This window comes from Talpa occidentalis, unplaced genomic scaffold (assembly GCF_014898055.3).
Source record: "Talpa occidentalis isolate TD23 unplaced genomic scaffold, MPIMG_talOcc4v2.1 talOcc4.9, whole genome shotgun sequence".
In the NCBI taxonomy this organism is placed as follows: domain Eukaryota; kingdom Metazoa; phylum Chordata; class Mammalia; order Eulipotyphla; family Talpidae; genus Talpa; species Talpa occidentalis.
Window position 1 is genome coordinate 10,035,852 of NW_023605305.1, and position 25,087 is coordinate 10,060,938.

Sequence of the window (25,087 nt, forward strand, 5' to 3'; positions counted from 1 at the left end):
CCCTGCACCCTGCAGCTGCTCACCAGCCCGGCAGGCTACTGAGGCACACCTGAGCCTGAGTCCTGGCGGAGCAGGGCCAGGCCAGGGGCCGCAGCGCGGCAGTTTCAGGATGGTCAGTAGGGTGGGCCTCACGGCTCTGCTGCCCAGCTGATCCCAAAGCAGACTCCGGCACCTGACCCCAAGGGTGGGACAGGCTGAGATACAGGCAAGCAAGTGAGGGTGGGGGGCCCCCGTGGGGAGTAGGGTTGAATGGCTGGTGTGGGGCCAGCGTGCTGAGGTCAGTACTCTGGCTGACGGGAAGACAGCCGAGGCGCTGAGCCAGGCTCACTGCATGTAGGAGTAGCGCCAATCCCCCAGGGGCTGGTGGGTCTCCTTGATGACCTGGGGCGATGTCCACCGCAGGACGTAGTGGGGCCCGCCTGGCTTGTCATTGGTTCCTGTGAAAAGACAGGTCTGTTTGTCCTTGGAAAACACTCTAGGCAGAAGGGAACAGGGTGGGGGGATGGAAGAGACAGTGCAGAAGCTAAAAGTAACTGTTCACAACGGCCAAGGTTCCCTGCCAGTGGAGGTGGGTAAGGCAGGGCCAGCGCAGGCAGGACACAGTGCCAGCCGGGGGCGCCGTGGAGGGCGCACTGGACTGGGGTCGGGAGCCCTGGGGCTTTGAAAGCAGCTGGACTTTTGTCACCACCACCCCTTCCTGGGCCCGCTTCCCCATCTGCAAAAGGGGCTGTGGCTGCACTGAGCCAGAGCACAGTGAGAAAGGTGTGGGTGCTGGACCCCAAGTCCCAGCTCCACCCTTTTACAGCTGTGTCACTTGAGCTTTCTGTGCCTCAGTTTCCTCCCCTGTGAAGTGGGAGGAGGATCAATAGCTCCCTGGCCCGAGGCTGTTAGGGCTCCGAGTCAGCATGCTGGAGCCGTGACAGCCTGGCCCACGCGCTCAGTAAATGGTGCTGTTCCGCTGCCAGCCTTGAGATGAGGGACCTTGGGTTTCCCTCTGGAAAGGGGAACCCACTCACCAGAAGCTCGGGCACCCCCGAAGGGTTGCTGGCCCACTACCGAGCCAGTGGACTTGTCGTTGATGTAGAAGTTGCCGGCAGCGTGCCTCAGCATCTTGGTGGCCTCCTGGACAACGTTCCTACAAGCAGGTCAGAGGGCAGCCAGCTCACCCAACACCCATCTCAGCCAGAGCTCTCCGCCTGTCCAGGTGAAGCCTCACGCCCAGGCTGGCACCTCGCGGGCAGCCGCTGGTGGTGGGCCCTCTGGAGGGGGCTGAGCACACCAGCTCTGGATGGGAGGGTGCAGGGCCAGGTGTCAGCACCTGAGGGAGTGGCCCATCCTGGTCCCATTCCCTACCTCAGGTGCTGGGGGAACCCCAGACTCCTACTTCTCCCCTCAGGTTCCAATCCCACCCCACTCTGTCTCAGTGTCATGCAGTAAGAAAAAGCAAAGCCTCAGGCTTGGCACCATGGGACCCAGGTTTGAATCCTGCCCTTGCAAGGTGAGAGGGGAGACCTGAGCCTATGACTGCACTTGGGGTATTGAGATCTGGGGAGCTGCTCCAAGGCACTGGCCTAGGCCCAGCCCTGAGAAAGCCAGATTCCATAGGGGACACCCAGCATCTGCATTGTAAGAGCAGCTGGCTCTGCGTACCTGTGCCTGGGACACCTGGCGGCCACTAAGGACCAAAGTGCAGGGGCAGAGAAGGCCTGGGGCAGCAGTGTCACTAGGACCCATGTCCAGGAGACAGTCTCCGGGACAGCTGGGTTCTGTGGGGACAGGACTAGAGCCAGGGGCTGTGACCACTCACTTATCCTGGGCGAACACTGCCCCCGTGAGGCCGTAGCTGGTGGTGCTGTCCACCAGCCGCAGTGTCTCCTGGTACTTGTTGTCTGGGTAGACGTACACGGTCAGCACCGGCCCGAAGATCTCCTGGGAGAGAAGCCCCAGCACCAGGTCAGCCACACCCAGCCTGGTGCCCCAAGCCCCCTGGTACCCTGCCCTGGCCTCAGTGCACACCCAGCCCCTGCCAAAGGGCCAAGCTCTGCTCCTGTTGGGCTCCCCCCAGGGAGAGCTCATGCCCGGCTCCTCACCCCATGCCACCCCAGCAAATGACCTGAAGAAATTCTCTGGTCCTCCCTGCCAGCTAACCATACCCTGAGAACCAAGGGTCCAGGCCCTCGGAAAAGGAAGGCTTCTGGCAGGAGCTGGCCCGGGAACTGTCCAGCAGTAACACTGCCCCCTGCTGCCCAGGACCAGGGGGGAGGCCTTCACCCCTGACTGCACCCAAGATAGGTGCCTTGACCTCTTGGAGCCTGTTTCTCACCTGTGAAACGGGGATGACGGTGCCCACCCTCCCAGTCACGCTCAGCATTGGCTGCTGAGATGGCTCGGTGGATGCGGGCAGCGGAAGCTCCACGTCACTGCCAGGGCCAGCAGGGCCAAGGACAGAGCGCCGGCCGAGGGGTCAGGAGCTCAGGGCCTGGCTCTGCTCCCACTGGGTGTGAGACATTCCCCTTGAGGGCCTCACTTTCCTAATCTGTGAAACGGGATGAGGCCACCTAAGGGGCCGTGTGTGTGCCGGGCTCAGCGACATGGTCCTCTCTGCCTCGGCCGCTGCCCATCACCTCTTTCATGATGGGTTCCTGGGGGTCCTTGCTCTCGATGATGCAGGGGTCCACGAAGTAGCCCACGGAGTCGTCACACTTGCCGCCGGCCAGGACGGTGAGGCTGGGCGAGGAGCGCGCATGCTCCAGCCACTTCTTGATGCGGCCGAAGGACTGGGAGGGCAGGGAGAGGGTGTCAAGCAGGCCGGGAGGCTGTGCCCAGCAGCATCACCCACCGTGCTCACCCGGAACACCCGTCTCTGAAGGGCTGGAATTCTGAAAAGGGGGCAGGGCCCTCAGGGAGGGCCAGAGCCAGGGGCTGGCTGAGCCGAGGCACAGACAAGGTGTGCACTGTGGTGTGCACGCGTGTGACTGTCAGCATCCTGAATACAACCCTCACACGCGCAAATAACATACAGGCAGTCACACGTGTGACCACACGTCCTCAGGCTACAGTATGTGGGTGCATGTTTGCCGTGTTGCATGTACACGTTTACACATGTGCCCATATAGACACAGAAACGTGTACAGAATGTGAGCACATGTGGGTGGGCTCAATTATGTGTGGACAGGTGTGTGCACATATGGGCGTGTATGAGCATATATGGGTGAGCTACATGTGTGCCTACAAAGATCTGTGAGCATGTTTGGGGATGTGCATGTGTGCACACATGTGTCCATGCATGAGGGTGTGGACACCTGCATCTGCAGCCGTTGTTGAGCCTGCTGCAGCGTGTGGGAGGAGACTTCATCTCTGGCTTTGGATGATTCAATCCTCAAAGCAGGGGGTTTAGGGGTGTGGCTACTGAGCTGCCTTTGCTAGAAGGTGGGGGGGGGCGGTTGGGTTGGGTTGCTCCCTGGTCAGGGCCCCTCCTTCTTCTACCCAGACCAGGCCTCGGCCCCCAGGAGTGCCCCTGCTTCCTGCCCTACCTTGGCATCAATCACGGCAGAGAAGAAGGTCCCAAAATCCTCTGCAGGCTGGAAGCAAGGGAGACACCAGAAGAGCTGAGTCGCCATAGGCCTGAGATAAAGGGAGGCCCTCCCTGCACCTCTGCACACAGGGTCTCCAATCCCATCAGCCCCACCACTCCCCCCGGGCCACACGGGGCTGGAGACGCCACTCACGTCGCCCACTTTGATCTTGCTGTGCTCCTCCAGCAGCCGGCCTTTGAGCTGCGGCCACAGCGAGCTGGGTACGTAGAGGCGCGAGCAGGCCGAGCACTTCTGGCCGCCGTACTCGAAGGCCGAGCGCAGTGTCCCACTCACCACGCTGTCCACGTCGGCCGAGCTGTGCACGAAGTGGAAGTTCTTCCCACCGCACTCTGCAGGGGCAGGGTGGGGAGATGACTGGGCAGCAGGCTCCGCAGGGAGGCCCGAGGGCCCAACCACTGCCAACGCCTGCCCACGGGGCCCTGGGCTCAGCCCCCAGGGCAGGCGAGAAAGGGCAGAGGCACGGAGCTCAGCCGGATGGCGCTCCAGGAACGGTCCAGCCACGGGTGAAGGTGTCCGAGGCCATCAGGACCTGCGTCCCCATTATAAGGATGAGAATGTCGAGGCAGGGGGCGCCATCAAAGGCAGAGGAGCCAGAACCCAAGGCTCCCGAGGGCCCACCCGGGGAGAGGAGAGGTCCACCCACGTCCACTGCCAGGGCTGGTGTCTCCACCCAAATGCACTGCAGGAGCCTCAAACTCAGTGACCTGCCTGGGTTCCGTCTTCCTCACCCAGGTCTTCTGGGTGCTGGGTTTCTGGGTACCCACCTCCGTGAACCATGCTACTCTCCTGCCCGGGGCCTGGCTTGCCACTGGCCCCCCACCTGCTGACCCTACCTCACAGACGGATGATCATGTCTCCCTCCTTCTTCCTTCCATGAATAGGCCCACTCCCTCTCCACAGGGAAGCCACTCCCTGTTCCCTAGTGAGAGGGCGCCTCAAAGATCCCATCACCCCCCAGGCCTACGTTTCCCGCCTTGGTTAAACAGAGCGAGGGTGGGCAGCTCCTGGGTAGAGGGTGCTGGCTGGTTAGGGAGCACTGACTGGTTAGGGAGCACCAGCTACCTGCCAGACTGTTCAGAGCCCACTGTGCTGTCTTGCTGAAGCCTCACAACCACCACCCATTATCATTCCCATCTGAAGGATGAGAAAACGGAGATGAACTGCGGTTGGGTCAGGACGTGCTCTCTCCCTCGGCGACAGTGAGAAGGGGACGGAGGGCAGAAAACCAGACCACTCGCCCAAGGGGCTCCGAGTTCCCCGTCACACAAAGGTTGGACGAGGTGCCTGGGGGGCCAAAAGCTGGAGACACTACAGCTGACCCTGGGGGCTCACCTTCCCAACACCCCATCCAAGCTCCCACTGGCCTTCCCTGAGAGCCACTTCACCCCAGGAGAAGATCACTGGGGGCAGCCCAGCTCCGCCGGACCTGGACCCACAGTCCGCCCACTCTCGGAGTCTCAGCACTTTCTCAAAGTGTGTTCCACGGACACGATGTCCATGGGCCTCTGCAAAAAGGGGTCTGTGACCCAAAAAGTTTGAGAAACACAGATCTCTGGAAGAGAGCAATGCCTGGGAGAGCACTGAAGGCTCTGAAAAGTCCCACAGGTGAGGTGCTTGAATACCATGTACACCCAATTTCCTTGCCCATGAAACTGAGAAAATGAGTATTTCCACAAGACCCAGCCCTGCCGACCTCTGTGCCCTCTCCTGCCACCCCCTCCCTCTCTCCCGAGCAGCCAGGGTCTCACTTCTTCAAATTCCACCCCTGCCTCTCTGCCCTGCAGCCTCCCCTGCCTGGACCAGTGCTGTCCACACCCGGCCACTTAAACTCACACGGATGCAAATTCAACCGGTGAAAGATTCCCTTCCTCAGGCACACCAGCCACACCTCAGCGGCCACAGCCCCCCTGGCTGATGGCTGCCGGACCTGGCAGTGCGTCCACCCTCGAGGGAGTCCCACGGAGGGGCTGGTGCCCGAACGCTCCCCCGCACACACACCGGTGAGGCCGGCTCCTTTCGGCTGATCGGCTCCCAGCTCCAAAGCTCCTCCTTGGAGAGGCTACCAGGCGCTCCCACCCCAGGCGACCCGCCACGCCCAGCCCTTGGGGTCTTCGCCGGCCCCTTTCCTCCAGCTCTTGCTCTTCCCACCCCTAGTCATAGCAGACACCACCCCTGTTTACTGTCTGCCTTCTGCTCCCAGAACGTTCCTCAGGCTGGGTCTGTGCGTCCAGCCCCAGGGTCCAGGACGTGCCTACCCAGCCACACACTTGCTGAATGAGGGACAAGGGAATGAATGAATGAGAAAATGTACCTTCTGAGGCACAGTCCATACAAGCCCCCCCTTCTCAGCTCCTGCAGAGGCTGCATCACCCCCTCCATCTATCTTGATGACTGGGGGGTAGGGGTTCCTGGGCCCACAGGGGAGGGGGTGGGAGAGGGAGAGGGCACTTACCTCCAGCCAGGCGAGGGAAGGTACGGAACCGGTCCAGGTTCTGGGCCACCTGCTTCCACAGATGTTTGAAGGTGCTGAAAGCAGAGGACAGGGTGGGGGTCGGGGAGTCAGGCTCAGGGCCTGAGGGGTGAGGGGCCTGTGGGTCAGGAGCAAGCTCTGCAGAGGAAGGGGCCGAACAGCCCAGGGAGGAGGGCCAGGGAGAGTGACCCAGCTTTGAGCAAAGCCGAGTTCCACAGCTCAGCACAGCAGAGGTAAGGGGGGTGAGGGGAGGGGGGCAAGGAGCTGGCAGCAAAAACAGACTGTGCCCGTGCAGAGTTCTGTGCCCGTGCGGAGGTAGCAAGGGGAGGCAGCAAGGTGGCACACACAGCGAAAGGCACCGGCTTTGAGACTGTGGTGCTGGGTTCAAGTCCTGACTCCGACACTCACGGCTGTGTGACCTGCATCAATGCCTTAACCTCTCTGAGCCTCCAATTCTGCTCTCATCTGGGACCTGGCAGGATACCCCACTGCACCCCGGCAGGCTGGGTGGTGATTAGCTCCAGTGCTGAGTTAAGGCAGGACCATGCTGGGGTCCCAGCCGTGCCTGATGGGGAACAGATGGTGCTGTGGTCTGAGGGGCACCCAGTGCCTGGGGCTCCCGGGTCCAAACCAAGAGGGGTCCGGGGAGAGAGAGCTCCCCCTGCCTCCTCCCTGCGCTGAGTGTGACCAACTGCGGCAGCACAAAACAATAAAAATGCTAATCGCCGGGGAGCAGGTGACACAGTAGCTAATGCTAATTTATGACTTTCCTACCTATAAGCTCGCTGCTTGTCAGAGCATGGCAAACAGGGACTGCTCCCCGCCAGCAGGCAGGACCCGCGAGGCCCACAGCGGGCACAGTGGGCCTTTTGGGAAACAGCCCTCCTCAGCAGTTCTAACGCCGCCCTCGCCACCCAGCCAGTGCTGGTGCAGGGGCGCCTGCGGCCCAGCGGAGGGCCTACGAAGCCGCCGCCAGGGTCCTCTGGGGCACCTGGAAAACCTGAGTGCAGACCCCACATCCCCACCCAGATTCCCCTTGGGCATCTCAAACTCAAAGTGACCTGCCAGGGTTCCGTATTCCTCACCCAGGTCTTCTGGTGCTGGGTTTCTGGGTGCCCACCTCCGTGAGCCTGGACATGCCTCTGACCTCCCCACCTGCTGGCCTGACCTTGCAGATGGATGATCAGGTCTCCGGGGTCTTTCCTCACTCAAAACGGCCCCTTCTCCACCAACATCCCTCCCTGGACGTGGACGGCCTCCTAGGCCTAGGCTGTCTCCTGCTCCTGTCACTGGCTCTTCTGCATAGACCAGCCAGAGCCAACAACCGAGACCAAGGCTGCAAATGCTGGGGTCTGGGGGACCCCAGGGAATGCATAGACCTGGTCTAACCCAGGGCCTGGGAGGGTAGGGAGCTGGAGAGCACCCACATACCTCTCGCCCATGGTGCCGTGTGGACACGCAGGCCCCGTGACCTAAGCATCCAGGTTCTCAAGAAAAACCAACATCTGGATATTTATGTGACACTGTCCCCAATGTACTGGTTGGTCCATCTCGGGGAGGCAAAGAAGACCTACCATTCTTGGCAGGTCCGGCAGGAGACCTACCGTTCACAATGTCTGCTGGAAGTAGAACTCTGGCTAAGCCACTGCTCCTGTATGACACCTTCTGTGGCTCCCGTCTGCTTTGGGAGCACGTCCAGACACCTTTGCAGGCTTACAGGGTCTGAGAGTCACCGGACTACATCTCCCAAGAGGTGAGACCTCGTCCATTCCACAAGTTCACTGCTGAGCCTGAGTCGTGACGGAACCAAGTTCTGCCCCCACCCTCCCACCCTGTACTGGAGCAGACTCCAGCCTTGGGGGACCACCTCCACCTCCCAGCACAAGCATTAGCCTCCAGGCCTCTGTATATGCTGTTCCTGTTCCCAGAATACGCTCCCCACTCCCCTTGTCTGGCCAACGCTTCAGCTTAGATGTCACCTCCTCCAAAAGGCTTTCCTGACTCTCTTCCCCCAATTCATCCAAGCTTTTATCCAGCGACAGAGGTGGCATCAGAAATAATATCACACATCTGTCAGCTGTTTCCAGCCTGTGAATTGTTTCCTGTTCATTAACTCATTCACGATTGCTCTGCCAGGTGGGGATCACCACGACAGTTGCACAGATGGAAAGACAGGTTCAGAAGGGGGAAGTGACTTGCCCACTGTCACACAGCGAGTAAATGGGTACAGCTGGTTTCTGACCTCTGAGTTCACAGCCCGAGGTGAGGAGGCGGGTGCCTGGTGAATGTCCCTGTCATCCCCCCTTGGCCCCCCCCAGGACTCACGGCACACTGCCAGTGAAGTTGATGCCACAGAGGTGCTCTGAGTTGGTGATAGCGTCCCCGAATGTGGGCCCATCAGCTGGCACAAACTGGATGATGTTGGGGGGCAGGCCAGCCTCGCGGAGGATGCGGTAGACAGCATAGCTGGCCAGCATGGCGGTGTCACTGGGCTTCCACAGGACCACGTTGCCCTGCCCGGGAGGTAGGGAGAGGGCTCACAGGAGGGAATCAGCAGCCTGGACTCTCACCCCACCCCAAGGCACAGCCACCCCTGCCCTGGAGCCTCTGGGCTCGTTCAGAGCAGGATGTCTCCTACTTGACCCCCTCATCTGCACGCGCCAGGCGCCATGATCTCAAAGCCCTTGCCAGTGAGACCACACCCTGCCCAGCGGCCCCAGGCTCTGGCCAAGGCTCCCAGAGCCCGGAAGCCTGTGCCCACTCGCCCTGCTGGCAGCCTGAGGGCAGGTATGTTCTGGGTGCTTCCATGTCCCTGGGTGCGGCAGGGCGAGTGCTCACAGAACTCTGCACGTGTCCTGGACGGGGCACGTAGGCACCTGGGCATGAGCGCATCTATCTGTGCGCAGACGCAGGACAGACCAGTGCACGGGCATCCTTCTAAGTTACCGGCCACCCTGGGTAGGGCCAGGGGCTCCCAACACTCGTTGGCCTCCTCCCACCCCCCCCACCCGACTGGGTGCTCACCTTCACCCAGCAACTCTCGGACCACAGGCCTGGAGACAGACTAAGCCCAAATCCCTATCAACCCTCATTTCCTAGCCACACCAGCTTGACAAGTGAGTCCCCAGCAAGCTCCCCAACATGACCGCCGATCATCCCCACGCTCAGCGGGTGCCAGACACAAAGCCCAGGCTGAGTCCCACCTGCGGGTGGCAGCGTCACACACAACCACTCGTTCCCCACAGCCCCGAATGTGCTCTGCCCTGCTAGTCCCACTTTCAGATGAGGCAACTGCCCCAGAGAAGTGGGCTTCCCTGGGTTGACCAGAGTGTGGGGTCCGAGTCAGTCAGACCCCCAAGGCTTTCCAGGTCCCACCTGCCTCTGCTCTGTGGGCATCCCCCACCACGAGGGCTGGGTTCCCAGGGGTCCAGTGGTCTCTTGCCTACAGAGATGGGAGTGTTGATGAGCTCAGCCATCTCCGCCCGCTGCCCAGTCTCACCATCAAGGCTGGTGCCCCTGCCAGGTTGCCGCCGATCGCAGTGAAGTTAAAGGGGGAGATGGCAGCCACGAAGCCCTGTGGGGGAGAGATGGTGAGACCAAGGTCAAGGCTTCCTGCGCCTGGCCCGTGGGTACCCCCAGCCCGCGGCCCCCACCCGCGCCTGCCCCATGGGTACCTCCAGCCCACGGTACACCACGCTGTTGGTGCTGGGAGGCACACTGATGGGCTGCTCCCCCTCCAGCTCCATGGCGAACTTGGCGTTGAATCGGAAGAAGTCGATGAGCTCAGCGGCAGCATCAATCTCGGCCTGGATCACCGTCTTACCCTGTAAGGCAGGAGGCCAGGGTCAGCGGCAGCAGACGTGCCCCCTACGAGCCCTCATCCTGCGCCCCGGACTGTGTGCAGGCTGCTGGCAGCTCCTTCCCCAGGAAAGGACAAAAAGGCCCAACAACTGTAAACATTTCTTCAAACTGCCTTGTTCTTCCTGATGGTGAACGTGAGCCTCAAGGAAAGGTCTCTGGGTGGCAAGGATGAGGCAGCTCCTCTTTGGCACCCAGGGTCACTGGCCGCCGCTCACCCTACCAGGCTCAGACATGCTGTCCTCAGCTCTAAGTGGCCACCATGCCTCCTACAACCTTACAAGTCTTTAATTAAATAAAAAGGCCCCTGAATCTGGTCTCACAGCGTGTGACTCCTCCTGCCCAGGTGTGACACACCTGGGACACTCCAGAGCCTGACACCCATCCCAGGGGCTGCTGAGAAGCAGGAGATAGCAGGTAGGGTGTGGAGTGGCCCCCCAACTCCATGCAGCAGAGGCGTTCTCACAGCCGGCCTGCGACCAGGAAGAGCACTGGGCTGATGGGGAAGGCTGCTTCCTCCCCGGCTCTTATATGTATAAATAAATAAATCTTTTTTTAAAAAAAGAAAAGGGCAAAACAAACTCTTTCTGCCTCTGCTCCTTTCCCCAGCACCACACCTCACTCAACCTGCACTCACCCAAAATCATTTAACAGGACCTTCTAAGACTCCAGGAAGAAAGTCAGAAAACATTAATACATGGTCACAATCTCCCGAAAGTGTGTAAAAGGGCGCCATAATACCTAGGAACTCATGACACCCCAATGCAATGGGCACGGGGGTGGGACTGGACCTTGTGGACAAGAAAGAAGGTGCTGGAAGCCTCACAGAGGAGGTAGTATCTGGGCTGGCCCTTGACGGGCAGGAGCTCCTGGGGCAGGGAAGAGAGAGCGAGCATTCCAGGCAGAGGGACGGGGGCTGAGGGCGCCCAGAAGTCTGGCTAGGTCCAGAGTAATGACACCACGGTGGGCAGGGTGGCCTGGCGGGAAGGGCAGAGGCTGGCCACAAAGGGCCCTGGGGTCGGGGCTCAGGACTTGGGATGGGACTCTCAGTGACAGAGACTTAGTGGTTCCCAGCCTGGGGTGACCTGCTGGAGGTGTCAGACACCACTCAGGGCTGCAGGCTCTGACCGAGCCTGGGGACCCTGAAGGGCAGCTGTTGGTTTGGGCAAAGCACAGCAGAGGCCTGGCTGGGAGGGGAAGGTGCTGGAGGGGAGGGAGGTGTCCTCGGTAGCTCTTGCCTGAGATTTATGTTCTCTGCCCCTCTCCTGGGCCCTGGCTCTCCAGACACCTCAGGCTCAGGCACACAGAGCAGAGCCTCGCACCCAGAGGCTGGTCGGCAATGTCTGAACTAGATGAGGAACAAGGCCTCCCGCCCCATGCGACCCCCTGCAGGCAGCGCACCTGTCCCACCATGGTCTTGGCGAGGACCTCTGCCCGGCGCGGCCCACTCAGCATATCTGCCGCCTTCAGGAAGATCTGGGCCCGGTCTGCGACAGGCTTCAGGTCCCACTCTTTCCTGGCAGCCAGGGCGGCCCCAATGGCTTTGTTGAGCAGGGCCTAGTGAAAAGGGAGAGGTTGGGGGCTCCCTTCTGCAGCAGGAAGGGTCCCAGAGGAATGAGCAAGGGAGAGAACATCCAGGCGCCCCTCTCTACCTAGAGGATGAGACCCCTGACTCCCTTGGCCCTCAAGATGCCCTCCCCACAGCTGCAGACACCACCCTGTCCACCACCAGCCCAGCCACCCCAGGCTCAGAGTCTGTCCTGCTGCCAGTCCAGAGAAGTCTAAGAGACCCGCAGGTGGGCAGCCTGCCAGGGACTTGGCGCTGAGAGCCGCAGCTGCTAGACTTGCTCTGCTGTCTCTTAGTCTCATCAGGCCTCACCTAATCCCTGGGGTCTGGTGCTCTGAGCCATCATTCAGATCCTCCAGCCCTGAGGTCCAGGACCCAGGCCTTGCCAGGCCAGAACTGCAACCTGAGAGGTAGACTTGCCACCGGCGTCCAAGATGCCAACTTCCTCATCACCACAGGGAGCGGCTCCAGAGCCCCTGCCACAGTCCCCCCTGCTCCTCTCGCTGGCGTCCCATGACGCCAGTTCCCCGCTGGGCTCTGCACCCAGCATATTACCAATCCCCCCACCCAGCTTCTAAATCAACCCCCATTCCTACTCCAGCGGGCAGCCCAGGGACGTCCTGCTGTGCTCCAGGCAACTTTCCTGTGGCTCAACCCTTGCACATCCAGTCCCGTCAAAGACACCTGCCAGGGCCCCTCAGTGCCGGCCACCCCACCTCAGGTGACTGACGTCCAACCTCCATGCCAGCAGCTCCAGGGCAGGCCAAGGCAGCAGCCCCCACCTAGAGCTGCCAGGGACTCACCTTGTCTGCATAGCAGAACTTAGCCACCTTGTGTCCATGGTTAAAGGGCTAAAAGGGGAGAGAGAAGGTCACTGGCCAGGAAGTGCCAGGTCAGCACACTTGTTCCTCATGCAAACCCATAAAGCTTTCTCCAGCCTCCCCTCACCCCACACCCAGATCAGGAGGTGGCGCAGCACCTGCCAGGAAGCATTGTAGCCCAGAAGAAAGGCGCGGACCACAGCCTTGAAGGGAAAACGTGGACTTTGTGGCCAAACAGGCTTGACCCGGTCTGCCCCTGCTAGTGGGGGGGTGGGGGGGGCTTATGTAATCTGACCTCCCTCCTCCATGTCTCCCCCCCCCCCCCCCCCGAAGAGGAACTTCTGTCTCACGGAACAGACAAGACAACCAGGCAGGTCAGTGAAAGCTCCCCCAACAGGGTCTGGCGTGAGGCTGCAGCTCAGGATGGGCACTGCCTCCGGGACTCCTGCCTGGCCCCCAAGTGCCCTGTGAGTAGCAGCCGTCATTACTGAGTACCCTGCTTGATCGAGGCCCCGGTTACTCATCTAATGGGAAGCTCCTTGGCCCCACAGACTAATTGTAGTCCGCCATGCCTAGTGATGGGCCTGAAGCCTGCAGATCCCAGGCCTTGCCTGAGGCTCTAAGTGTCAGATCCTCTGGGGCTGGACCCCCAGCAGAGGCTCTGGGATGCCCCTGTGGGCTGCTGCAGTCCCAGGTGGTCCTTGCAACCCTCAGAGTGGGGGCCCTGGTCATCACCCTCACCCCAGCACACACCTACTCGGGATCCCCTCTGGGCAGAGCCAGACATGATGATCCCAATTGCTTTACACCCCCAACCTAGAGGCCTGTGGGTTTCCTGGACCCCCACGGTCTCCTGGCTTGATGAACTCCCAGCAGGCAGGGGGCAAGGGTTGGTGACCTCATGGGGACTGAGCCTGGCTTCCCCATGCTAGCCCACCTTGGGGAAATCCAGCAGGAACAGCAGGAAATGCTGAGTCTCAGGGTCTTTCTTGCTGTGGACAGGACACAGTCCCAGCTGGGCAGTGTGGCTTTCTGGTTACTTGGTGACATCACACAAGCCCACACTCTGACATCACATTGTGATGATTTGGTGACATCACTCACCGTGTGAGAAACAGGGTGACATCACTTGGTTACTTGGTGACATCACTCACTGTGTGAGAAGCAGGGCAGCTTCACAGACAGTGTCCCCATCATAATAACTTGCAGTGGCTTGTGGAACTTTTACGCCAGTGCACGGGATTCAAGACCTGGGAGTGGCCTACGAAGCCCTTTGGCGCACAGACCCTGCATGGTAGGCTCACGTGCCACCTGCCGGGGAGAGCCCAGATGCAGGGCGAGGGCCTGACTCACCGACACCTGGTACCGCACATCCGAGGTCCACACCTCCTCATCCCCCACCACGCAGGGGATGGCTTCCGTCTGGCCCTTCAGGTTCTTCAAGGCCTGAGGAAGGACAGCAGAGCAGATGGGCGCCTCCCGAGCCCTTTCTCCCCCCTGCACCCAGACGCAGCAGAGCGTGCAGGGGCCCACGCCGGGCAGGGCGGTGGCTGAGTGGCTGGTCCCCTCCGACCCCCAGCCTTGTGGCTTCCCATATCACTAGGTCTTCCCATTACAAAAATATTTTTTTTAAAGACTTATTTATTTATGCATACAAGAGCTGGGGTACAGGCCAGAGACGTGGGGGATGAGAGGATCCACCAGAGACAGAGCAGGAAACAAAACAGGCAGACTGACTGAAATACACTGCTAAGGGGAGCAGCAGATGAGTCAGGAGAGGTCTGCTGCGCCATGTGGGTAGCTCCCTGGCCAGCCAGGGATCGAACTCGTGCTGCAGAGGCTGCGGACAGCTTCATAGGTTGCGTCTTGTGCCACCAGGGAGTCCCACAAAAAGATTTTTTAAAAATGCCTCCAACGTATGCAAAACCTCACAATTCCTGAAACACTAGCAACTAATGGGAAAGTGTTTTTCAACATAAAACATCTGCAGGCTTACAACTCCTGACCCCAGACCCCAAAGTGACCAGGTGGGCACCCTGCTGCTCCCAGCCCCTCCCCACGCTCCAGGTTTCTTCCAAGGCTGGGGGAGGCCGGGGAGGGGGAGGGGAGGGCTGTCAGCAGGGGAGGGATCCTGGGGGCTGCTGAGGGTTGTCTCTACCCCATGCCCTTCGCCCCTCTGGGTGCCCCCGTTACCTTCTGCAGCGCATCTCGCTCGGGGCTGCCTTGCGTGAATGCCAAGACGGGCTCGTTGACGACCTTCAGGGAGAAGGCGCGCTGCCCCTGCAGCCTGGGGCACAGAGGGGGACAGAGGCAGGTCAGCAGCGGTCACCACCCAAGCACTCCCTCTCCAGCAGGGGTCCTGGCTCAACCCAAATCCTGAAATCCAGAGCAACCAAAGCCCTGGGGAAGGGCCCTGCAAGAACTGGTCTCGGAGTCGAAAACCCGAGCTCATGCACCAGCCCTGCGCTGTGTGTCCTTGGGGCGCGCCTGCCTCCTCTGTTTCTTTGGTGAGAATAACCGCACCAAACTCACACGGCTGTCTGAGTTTAAACACACAGCTGCAAACCATGCCCCAGTGTCCTGCACAGCGACAGGGTTCGTGCCTTTACCGAGGAGGCTCCCACACGCGCCTTCGCCCGAACAGCCCAGGGCCGTCTTCTAGGCTGCGGGCAGCACGTTCCAGGGTCTTCTCCGCAGCACGTGGACTGGCTGAAATGCCCTTGGCATGAAGGGCACAAAGGGCAAGGACACCCGGGTGCAGCCCATGACCGGGGAGGCCGTGCTCAGGGAGGGCTGGTTTGGGGGCTCCAGGTCTGATTCCAGGCACTGACTCTCAAGAACTCCCATTCAATCGTGAGCCTTATGAGCTCATCGACTAGGGGCCCCAGCTGATCGCCACCCCCCCACAGGCCTGGGGTCTCAAGGAGGGAGCCTGGGGGGAGAGCCGGGACTTTAGGGCCATGCTAGAGCTGGTGCCCCCCCCCCCCCCCCCCCCCCCCCCCGTCAGGATGGGCCTCACCAGCAGGCCCCTATGAAATAAGGCAATTTGGGTCCGAAAAGGAAAATGAGTCATTCAAGATCACAGTCAGGAGAACGCTGGAGTTGAGTCCAGAAACAAACAAGCTATCCTCTCCCGCTGGCCGGGGAACCTGCTGTGTGCACGTATTGGCCTCCAGGCAGCGGCTGGGGAAGCCCAAACAATGGGGCCTTCTCAGAGGGCGTTACAGGCTCCAACCCACGGCAGTGGGTGCTTTACTCTCAGGCAAAGGGTTTAGCAGCGAGCACGGGAGGAATTAAGCCAGACAAGGCTCAGGCATGAAGGAACCAGCCAGGAGAGAGAATTAGCCTCAAAGGGGGCGGGAGGGGCTGTCTACAGGGCGGCCCAGTGGCCGGAGGGGAGCAGCTCTCAGCCTGCTCAGGTCCGGCTATGATTTTGTCTGCACTTCAACAAAACGATGACATGGGCTTCACCTCATTTCAAGGCCTCAGTGACCCCATGAGGCCGGTGTCCTGGAGGTTGTTCAAGCCAACAAGAGGACAACATGGCTCAGTGTTACAGATACTTTGTTTTTCCCTGGGAAGAGTTCCAGAAGCTCTAAGACCTGGCCTGGGAGGTCAGGAGGAAGGACACAGAACTGGGGCCCGGAGGGCAGGGGCCTCCTTCATCCCGCAAGGTTAGAGAGCACCCCGACAGCTCTGACACTGCCCGCAGCCAACATCCAACGGGGGTGCAGGCAAGAAATAAACACGATAGAGACAGGCCACACAAAATCGCGTATGGGGAGGTGGTCAGGGGGGCCTCTCTGAGGAGTGGACTCTAAGGAGACCTGAAGGAGGCTTGAGAAGAGCTGGGAAGGGCATTCCAAGCAGAGGGAAGAGAGAGAGCAAAGGCCCAGAGCAGAATGGGGGCTGAGAGGGAGGAAGGCAGGGCCAGTGGCCCAAGATCCCCAAGGACCAAGTGACCTGTCCCTCCTCTCCCCACCTCCATCCCCAGGCCACAGCCACCCCCTCACCCTTGGGCCCAGGGAAGCCACAATCCTGTGCCTCCCCCCTCCCCACTAGCGGGGTGACCCTGGCCAGTCTCTGGTCCAGGGGCACTTTCCTCCTGGGTGACAGGTGACATCTATCTCCAGGGCTTAGTGTGGGGCGCTGAAGAGATCAATGTTAACTCGTATGTGCTTAATACATAAAAATCCTCCTCCCTTTCTACCCACAATGAGAGGCGCCTTGAGCATCTACTAGGGGAGGGGAGGTCAGTGTCTATCCCTGGGTCATCTGGAAGGTTCCGGCAGCTTCTCTCTGGACCTTCACAGCAGCCCTCCACCACACGTCAGCAGACCAGACATGGCCTCGTCCTCTAAGCCAGGAGCGTGAACCCCTGTTTAGGGGTATCGGGCTGGGGCCAGCAGGTGGGCCACCAGACCCCTATGGGACCCCTGTTTCAGGGATGTGAAAAGTAGACAAAACAGACATGTTGGGCTCCCAAAGCAGACATGTGGAGACCCAAAGCACCAGCCCTGAGGCCTCAGCACCTGATTATAAACACTGCAGGCCTCTGCGTCCTCACCCGGACAGTGAGAACCCTGGCAGGCCTGTGGTAAGGATAAAAGTGCTCACCGTTCCTCGCCCCTCCTGCTCTTGGTTTTTCTAAGAAAACTGTAAATGTCTTCCAGAAGGTTACTCCACCAGGTGGGGTTTTTAAAGCAAGTTGATTCCCAGACCCCCACAAGATCAAGCGCTGCCCCCACCCCTCACCCCCGCCCCCTTGAGGTGCAAGTACCCCTGGGATAAAGTTACTGCTGGGATAAAGTCCTAAAAAAAAAAAAAGAAAGAAAGAAATGACCTCAAGTGGAGTTGTCTGTGCCAAACCCCAAGACTTACCACCTCACCTAAGGTAGTTTCAGCCTCTCCCCTAGTGGAATTTTAAACCAAGCACTCTGGAGGCCCCATCTCAGCCCATCCACACGGTAAGACCCCTCGGCCAGACCCCTCGGCCTCCCGTAGACTGACTCTTCCTCAAACAACCTTTTGCTAAACAACCTGTTGGTTCTACCCTGGAACCACAACAACCGCCCCCCAAACACACACACACACACACACACTTTGTAGGAGGCCTGGGCTCACCCCTGTTAGTTATATGGGGGTGCTGTCCTGAAATGCACATGGCAGCATTTTGTTCTTTAACAAAACATCTTTTAATCCTGGGGCAGAAGCTTAAAATGTAGTGGCTACCAGCTCCCTCCCTGCTCCCTCCTGCTCCCTCCAGCTCTCCCAGCTCCCTCCCAGGTTGTTATAAACAGAAATGCCACAGGCTTTCCACACCTTCCCAGGGCAGGGTCCACCATGACCCCGGGATTGCAAGCCCCACGGCTCTCTCCAAGCCTGGCTCTGGCTCAGGCTCACTGTCAGTCTGAGTGTGGCAGGAAACAGAGCACTTCATAAATTAGCCTGAGTCAACTCAAACCAAATATAATCCAAGGACTCAGGTCAAATTATTTTTCAGCCGGGATGGCAGCAGGGTCACGGGCCATAGGGATTAGCAAGAGCACCTGTCCATGGCTCGGGAAGGTGGAGATGAATCACTCCCAGGGCTTGGGGCATCTATGAGGCTCTGTGAGGCCCTTCTCAGAGGACCCGCATTCCTCCTTCATTCGTTCATTCATTCCTGCAGTCAGCACACATTCATTCCACACTGCAGGCAGGTAGAGATAACGCAGACCAGCTCCAAGGAGCTCACCCATCACTCCCCAGCATTCCCCACACACCTGCCGGGCGCCTGCCTGCGGGAGCTCCCAGTCTCCTCCCTTGGGAAGGCACAGGCAGAGACTACAGTTGACTCAGCTTCCCTATCAGCCTGGAGTGCCCCTTCTGATCACCCAGGCACCCTGGGGGGGCTGGGCCGGAGCTCAAGCTTCCCTCCCCAACCAGGAACTAAAAAGCCCCAACATCAAAACATCTACCAACAGACAATATCAGGGCTGGAAGGAGCGCTAGTCAGTGCATCCTTGGACATTTACAGAGGGGGACAAAGGGGCTCTGAGGTCACCCTGGGCCACAGCCGGACAAGGCACCATCAGTTCCTTCCTGGGCCAGAGACAGTCACCCGCATCCACGGTCTCCAAGCCCCTCTCACTTAGCAAGCACATTGATGGCCTGTTTCCTCTACAATAAAGACTCAGAATCCTTTCTGAGCTTTCCAGAGTCCTCTCTCCCACCATGCACCCCATGCCCCCAACCTTGTTAGCAGCAATCCTGGAGTCCTGGCCTTTTTTGAGGGCCCCTCTGCGTGGGATGCTCTTCACCTACTTTTCAAAAGAAAGAACAGGCCCCAAATGGCATCATTCCTGCCAACCCCCAACTCTTAAGCCCTCATCTCACTGCTGGGTCAGCCTCTCCCCAAAGAGGAATTTTAAAGTAATCAAGTGGAAATCAACCCCCTGGCGAGAAAGCAGCACTACAACATTGCCAAAGGGAGGTGCTGAGCCTGAAACAATTCGTTTTTCTTTTGCTAATAACCTGTCCCACCCTTTCTATTTGCTAGACCCGAGGCAGCCCTCCTCAACCGGTCCCTCAGCGGGGAGCTCAGACCCTGCTCTAGGCCTCCCAGCCACTGGTGCTCCCAGCCCCTTCCACTCACTGCCCAGCCAGCGCTGCAGGAGCACCTGAGAGAAAACCCTAGTAAAACAGCACACCAGTGGCATCAGCAGCAAAACCAGGCCTCCAGGACTAGAGCTTGAGGCCAGTGTTTAAGTAACAGAGGGGCTGGACGCAAGTACCCTATGACTGGGGTCAGGGTCAGGAGGAGTAGAAAGTAATCACCCTTGCTTCATTCAGCTTCCAGGCTCTTCCAGCTGCTATCTGGGACCCGATAAGGCCAATCCTTATCGCTGAGATAAGGGGCAGGCAGGGGAGGTGAGAAAATGACCTGGGCAGCTCAAGCCTGTGCTGTGGGAGATGATTCTCCCATTGACTCTAGAAATGGAGGGAGGCTTAAACATCCCCTCCATCCGAAGGGGAAGGAAATGAGCCTCAAAGACTGTCACAGGCTCATGCTCACAGCCTGTTAAGTGACAGTGGATCTGAACCTGGGCATCCCCTACGCAGGAAACACTGGCACCCGCGCCCATGAACCTCACAGATCCAGGGTCAGTGGGACTGATGGGACAGCGTCCTCTTCCTCACCAGGCCATGGATGGGCAGTGGCTTGCCCAAGGTCATAGGGATGTCACTGCATGGCCAGCTCAGCCCGGGGTTGCCCACTCCATGATGTTGCCCACCAGGAGGGGTCAGGGTTATAATAATGATGGAAGACAAATTTGAGTGTTCTAGGTGCTGGACCATCTTCAAAGTGGCTTTCATATGTGAATTCATTTATGTCCAAAACAATCCTAGAAGGTGGTGACATTTATCGTTATTTTCCATAGGGGAACCTGAAGCAGCACAGACTGGTCAAGTAACCTGGATTTCTCCACCCCACAAATGCCTGATGCTGGGGGGCCAGTCAGACCCCCAGCACCCAGCAGGGCCTGGTGTAAGAACAAGTGAAAGACAAAAATGCACATTCATTATAAATCTATGTACCTGGGCAAGTTCTTTTATTAAATTTATATATAAATATAAATATGTATTCTGACTTTCCAAAAAGAATTTGCAGAGCAAACCAAGGACACCCATGATAAAGCTGATGAAATGCAGAAAAGGGCAGGTCAGGTTCATAGCCGACAGGAGGCAACTGGAGGGGGGGTGGTTATGAGCTTAAGACCTAATAGGACCAGTTTTCCTTAACAACCAAGGGCTCAGTTGTTGACTCTGAAATGGGGGTAGAAACATCCTAGGTTGCTGAAGAGCTAATTAAAGTACCCTCATCAAAGGTCAGTGCAGACACCGCCATCTGGGACCATCCCTAGGCCATGCATGGTGGTCAAGCTTTTGGGGCGACTGCATCAAGACTTGAGATCAGCCCTTTGGTGAAGGGCCTGCCAGGTGCCAGGACAAAGAGTAAGGCAGACAGGTCTTTGAAGTGAAAAAGCAAGCCACCCAAAAGTACTTGCAGATGCGCCTCATCTGTTATTGTTTAAAAACATATACTTTCCCCCAGAAGTTAAAAGGTCTATTAATCAAAACGACGATGGTCACCTCTGTGTGGTGAGATTCCAGATGATTTTTGTGTTCTTTCCTGCTTTGCTTTACCTGTATTTTTCACAATGGACATATACTAAGTAAAAAATACACAATCATGTATATTTTTCAAAATTGAGACTCCTGGCACCCCAAGCAAAAAGGGAAATGCCACATGACATCACCCGTACCAGTTCCTCAGAGGAAGTATTTGTTCTCACACTAGAGTCCAAGACATGGAAGATATCATTAAAACTGTCCTAAAATTGTCTTGCCATTTCCATGTCTGTGACAAGGCACAGGTGTGTCTGAAACACCTGTTGACTAAGGGAGCGAGTACCCCAATGCTGAAGCTGTTCTCTGACAGCTGTGGCTCCCACCTAGAAGCCATCCTGTCCCCCAGGTGACATTTAGCAATATCTGGTGACACTTTTTTTTTTGGTCTTCACTGGAGAGTGCGTCTTGTGGACAGAGGCCAGAAGTGCTGTTAAACATTCTACAATGCACAGGACAACCCCACATCAAAGGATTACAGGATTACGGGTCTCAAAATGTTAATAGTGCTGAGGTTGAGAAACCCATCTAGGGCACAGGGCCAGCTGTTGTATCAAAGAGGTAACCTGAGCCTGTGCTTCTGGTTGCAAAACACTTTCCCCCTTGCAATTGCTTCTTCCTTACCCAGGAGGCTTTGAAACTCTAAGTATGAATCTCGAGTCAGACAGACTGATTTCAGCCCGACATCTACACATCAGCCGGAACTGGCAGGCAAGTTGTCCAAGGAAAACGGCGGTAATACCATGCTTGTGGGCACAGGGCACACCTGTGGCACTTGATTATCGGATAAACATCATTGTTACCATAGGTTCTTCTTGCCTTTTGTAAAGAACAGGGACTGCTTTCCATATTCAAGTAGAGGGTTTTTCCCTGGTTGTTTTAAAGTCTAAGTCTTCTCCCCCATTAAATGGGAAACTCTTCTAAGACCCCATCTGCTTGTAAAGCCCCTGGACGCCCCTCCTCCAGTGTCCAGTACCTGCACATGGCAGGTGGGCCCAGGCTGAGGGTGTGGCAGGTGTGGCCCCAACTGATGTGGAAGAGGACTCCTTCCCTCCCATGTCTCACCCTTCCAGTGCCTACGCACACAGGACACACAGCAATGTCGAAACTCACTGTCCAGAGCGCCCTATGCCATGCCCCCAAGACACTGATTAACTCTGAAAGGGCCCAGCTCAGCAGGGGAAACAGCAGGTCACAGTCCCAGGGGTCAGGCAAACACAACTAAAATTGGGGGTGGGGGCTGCCCTACAGTGAGGGAGATGGACAGAAACACTGGCAGGCTCATCAAGGGCAGCCGCGCTAGACTGTGCACCCCGCGGGTGCTCTGCCTGCCTGCCCACTCCACCCCAGGGAGGGAGGGGTTTTGATAACATCTGCCATTGTGTGCTCAAGGGAGCAGGAACTCTCAACTCCACAGGTGGAGGGGTGGGGGGGTGTGGAGGGTTGCAAATTTGGGATTGCAGGACAGTTGTGCCTCAATTTGGCAGAAAAATATCTAATGCACTCAAGTTTAAATAACTGCGATAACGAAGATCCTGGTACTAACTGGCCACTGTGCGTGTCCTGAGCACGGTGATGCACGTCACAGGTAGTAACTCATTTAATGTTCACAGGAAGGCACGTGCCAACAACCTAGCAAGGCGTTTGACATATTACAAGCACTCCACGAATATCATCCCACCTGGCAGAACCAAGGCGCCCCTTTTCTGCCCAACACTTAATTTGAAAAGGAGAGAAGAGGAAAGGATCTGAGAGGTAGAAACCCAGGAAGGCTCGGGATTCTGGGGGGTCCTGAAAGTGAGACTCAGGATGGGGAGACGAGAAGCGGGGTTCGCTAACCGTAGAGGAAGCAGCGCTGTCCGGGGCTGGGCAACCCCGAGGCCCAAGGGGTCTCAGGCCCACAAGGGAAGGAGCTACTTTCCGAGCCTGGGAGCTGCAAGGGCCCCGGGGGCACCCCCCCCCCCAGCCACAGGGTTGAGAAACGGGGTCCCCCTCTTGAAAGGAAGGCTACCAGTGGGGGGAGCTGCGGAAGGCCGGGAGGGAGGCGGAGGACACCGGAGGCGCGACCCCCGCGGAGCGAGCCCCTGGCGGACCCGGTCGGGACCCGGCAGGTGGAGAGCCCTGGGCGCGGGGCGCCAGGGATCCCCGGGGCCCCGGCCAGCAAGCGCCCACCGGGGGCCCCCCCAAGCCTGGCGCTCACTCACCCGGTCCCCCTCCAGCAGCGGGCCAGCAGGGCGCGGCGGAGCGCAGGCGGCAGCCGCTGCAGCATCTCGGACTCGCGAGCCGTGCGGGGCAGGCGGGTCCCCCCCGGGAGCTGCGGACGGCGGGCCCCGCCCGGAGCGTACCACGAGGGCGAGCTGGGGAGAGCGGGCCACCCCGTCGGGCCCCTGAGTCGGAGTAAACAAAAATGCACCTATACTTACACCATGATAATAAAGCATATCTACTTTTAATGGCATAAATAGGTTGTCAGGTGACACAGGACAATGTAGCTCAACAGAGAAACCTTGAGAGAGACACGTTTCCCCCTCCAATTTTTTATGGTATGGCCCAACTGTGAGGCGGAGCCGAAAGGGAGGGGGCGTGGGGCCCAGCAACCAATCAGAGTAAGCCATGGGCGCCCCCGGGCCAATCAGAGGCACGGTCCTGTTGCGGCCTCCTTAACCCGGGGGAGAGGGGCTGAAAGAGCCAATGAGAGGGCGGGATTGGGGCACGTGGGGGGCGGGGCGGCCTGGCCCGCGGGGCGGGGCTCGGGCGCGTCCAGGGTGGCTGCGCCGGGGCTGCTTCCCGGCCAGTGAGACACCCCCGAGCTGGTCTGCGCTTGGGGTTCCCTGCACAGGCCCCTCCTGCCGAGCCCGCTGCTTCCAGGCTTTGCACCACCTCGTTCCCCCCACCCCCCATCAACATGTGTTTTCTCTTGGAGTTTTGCCTAAAGAAGTAAAACTGGGCCTCCCCGGTGGTGCAGCGCTTGAGCGCTGGGTTGCGAAGCTGCCCGCAGCCTCTGCAGCGCTGGTTCGATCCCCGGCTGCTCCCCGGCCACCAGAGGAGGGTCCCACATGGCGCGCAGACCCCTCCTGCCGCCCGCTGCTCCCCTCAGCAGTGTACTTTGGTCCTTCTGCCTGCTCTGCTCCCTGCTCTGACTCTGGTGAATTCTCTCACCCTCCTGTGCCTCTGAGTGTACCCAGTGCTTGTATAAATAAATTAATAAATAAATAAATCTTAAAAAAAAAAAAAAAAGGAAGTAAAACTCAGATCCTGGAGGCTTCCCGAGTGTTAGAGGGCAGGGAGGGGGCACCCCTGACCCCCCAAACCTGCCTGCTCTAAATAGGCTCTGCCACCCAAAACATATGAGACTTTCATGGGAAGGAACTTTAATATAATTAGGAAACAATACGGGAAAGGCAAAGAATCTAGTTTCTAAACCAAGCACCCAGAGTGACCCGTCCCCTCCTGGGTAAAAGTCCATCCAAGCAGGACTGGCCCAGAGGAAGGCCCCAAAGCCTGCCTCAGGTCTAAAGAATCTTCCAGTGGGGACCCACAGAAAAGGGTCAGAAACCACCAGACAAGCCGGGAGGGAAAAGAGCAAAATCAACATCAAGATAAAAGCCACCATTGTCACCTCCCCACGGGTCTCACCCAGTCCACGACCAAAAGACAAGCGCAGTTTCTTCACGTGCCTCTCGGCTCCATGTGCCTCCTCCAGGTCTCCTTCTGGCTCCATCCTGCTTCCTTCCTTCTTCAGTCCCCTCTGCAGCTTCTTCTCTCTCTGCTCAGCTCCACCGTCCCTTGGGTGGGGCAGGAACCTGGAACCCCCCCCTTTCCTGGGGACCACCCTGTTACGTTATGACGAGGTCTTAGGGACCCCTTCTGTCCCTAAAGTACCTTCATGGCTTTTCTAACACTTCTAATTTATGTTTTTATTTCTCCCAGCAGCACGAACCGCGAGTCTGCTTAGGAGTCAGAATTCCACGCCGACACCACCCTATCCACCATCAATGGCGCTTGGAACTCCTGCCTGGGCCAGAGGGAGGTCCTGTGGTGGCTTCTTAGGTTGAAAAAGCCAAGAAGAGCAGCAATGGGACACATGGGGAAGGAGGGTTGGGCTTTAAACACTAGGCTTCCAGATGGTAAAAAGTAAAGTGTAATTGGTGATGGCTGCTTCTCTTCAACCTTGAACAGAAGAGGCTGGTAGGCAGGCCCAGTCCACGTCGTGCAATGTCTCCTGAATGTGGGGTCATTAACAAGAAGAAACGAGACCATTGGGTAGTATCAAATCCAAGCCCCTGGCCTCCCCAGGGCAGGTAAGGAGGTCTAAGTAGAGGCCTTGTGAGGAACAGATCCTCAATTCCAAACAAGACTGTCGGTTTCCCAGCCTGTGATGGCGTTGGGTCTCACCTCCCCATCTGTGAAATGTGTTTAATAAACTCTGCTCCAACGATTGTTAGTGTGAGATGCAAAGGCAACCCACAGGTGGTGTGAAATTACCCTTTTATCATTAATCGACTGATTACTGTGTTTTGGTCCCCAGTCCTCCTGCCTTTCCCCTAATCACCGTTTCATCTTTAATTACCAAATAAATAAATAAATAAACCCAACACCATCA

General features: G+C 58.2%; 1 protein-coding gene across 1 annotated transcript; it reads right to left on the minus strand.

Moving 5' to 3' along the window:
* Positions 1-212: 212 nt before the first annotated feature.
* On the minus strand, positions 213-22,761 carry ALDH4A1 (aldehyde dehydrogenase 4 family member A1). The gene is made up of 15 exons (XM_037498405.1): positions 22,689-22,761; positions 14,506-14,599; positions 13,666-13,758; positions 12,295-12,342; positions 11,326-11,481; positions 9,741-9,890; positions 9,566-9,640; positions 8,392-8,579; positions 6,049-6,122; positions 3,729-3,925; positions 3,534-3,581; positions 2,625-2,777; positions 1,808-1,929; positions 1,017-1,135; positions 213-437 (listed from the first exon to the last, which is right to left on the minus strand). Exons 1-15 carry the CDS (start codon positions 22,751-22,753, stop codon positions 325-327), a joined length of 1,695 nt encoding a protein of 564 aa, XP_037354302.1. The 5' UTR covers positions 22,754-22,761; the 3' UTR covers positions 213-324.
* Between the last annotated feature and the right edge of the window lie 2,326 nt (positions 22,762-25,087).

Coding starts and splice junctions, on each gene's coding strand:
- ALDH4A1 (XM_037498405.1), bottom strand. CDS start 22,753: ATGCTGCAGCGGCTGCCGCCTGCGCTCCGCCGCGCCCTGCTGGCCCGC. Junction 12,343..13,665: donor ATGTGCGGTACCAGGTGTCG/GTGAGTCAGGCC, acceptor CTCCCCTTTTAG/CCCTTTAACCATGGACACAA. Junction 11,482..12,294: donor AGTTCTGCTATGCAGACAAG/GTGAGTCCCTGG, acceptor CCTTTTCACTAG/GCCCTGCTCAACAAAGCCAT.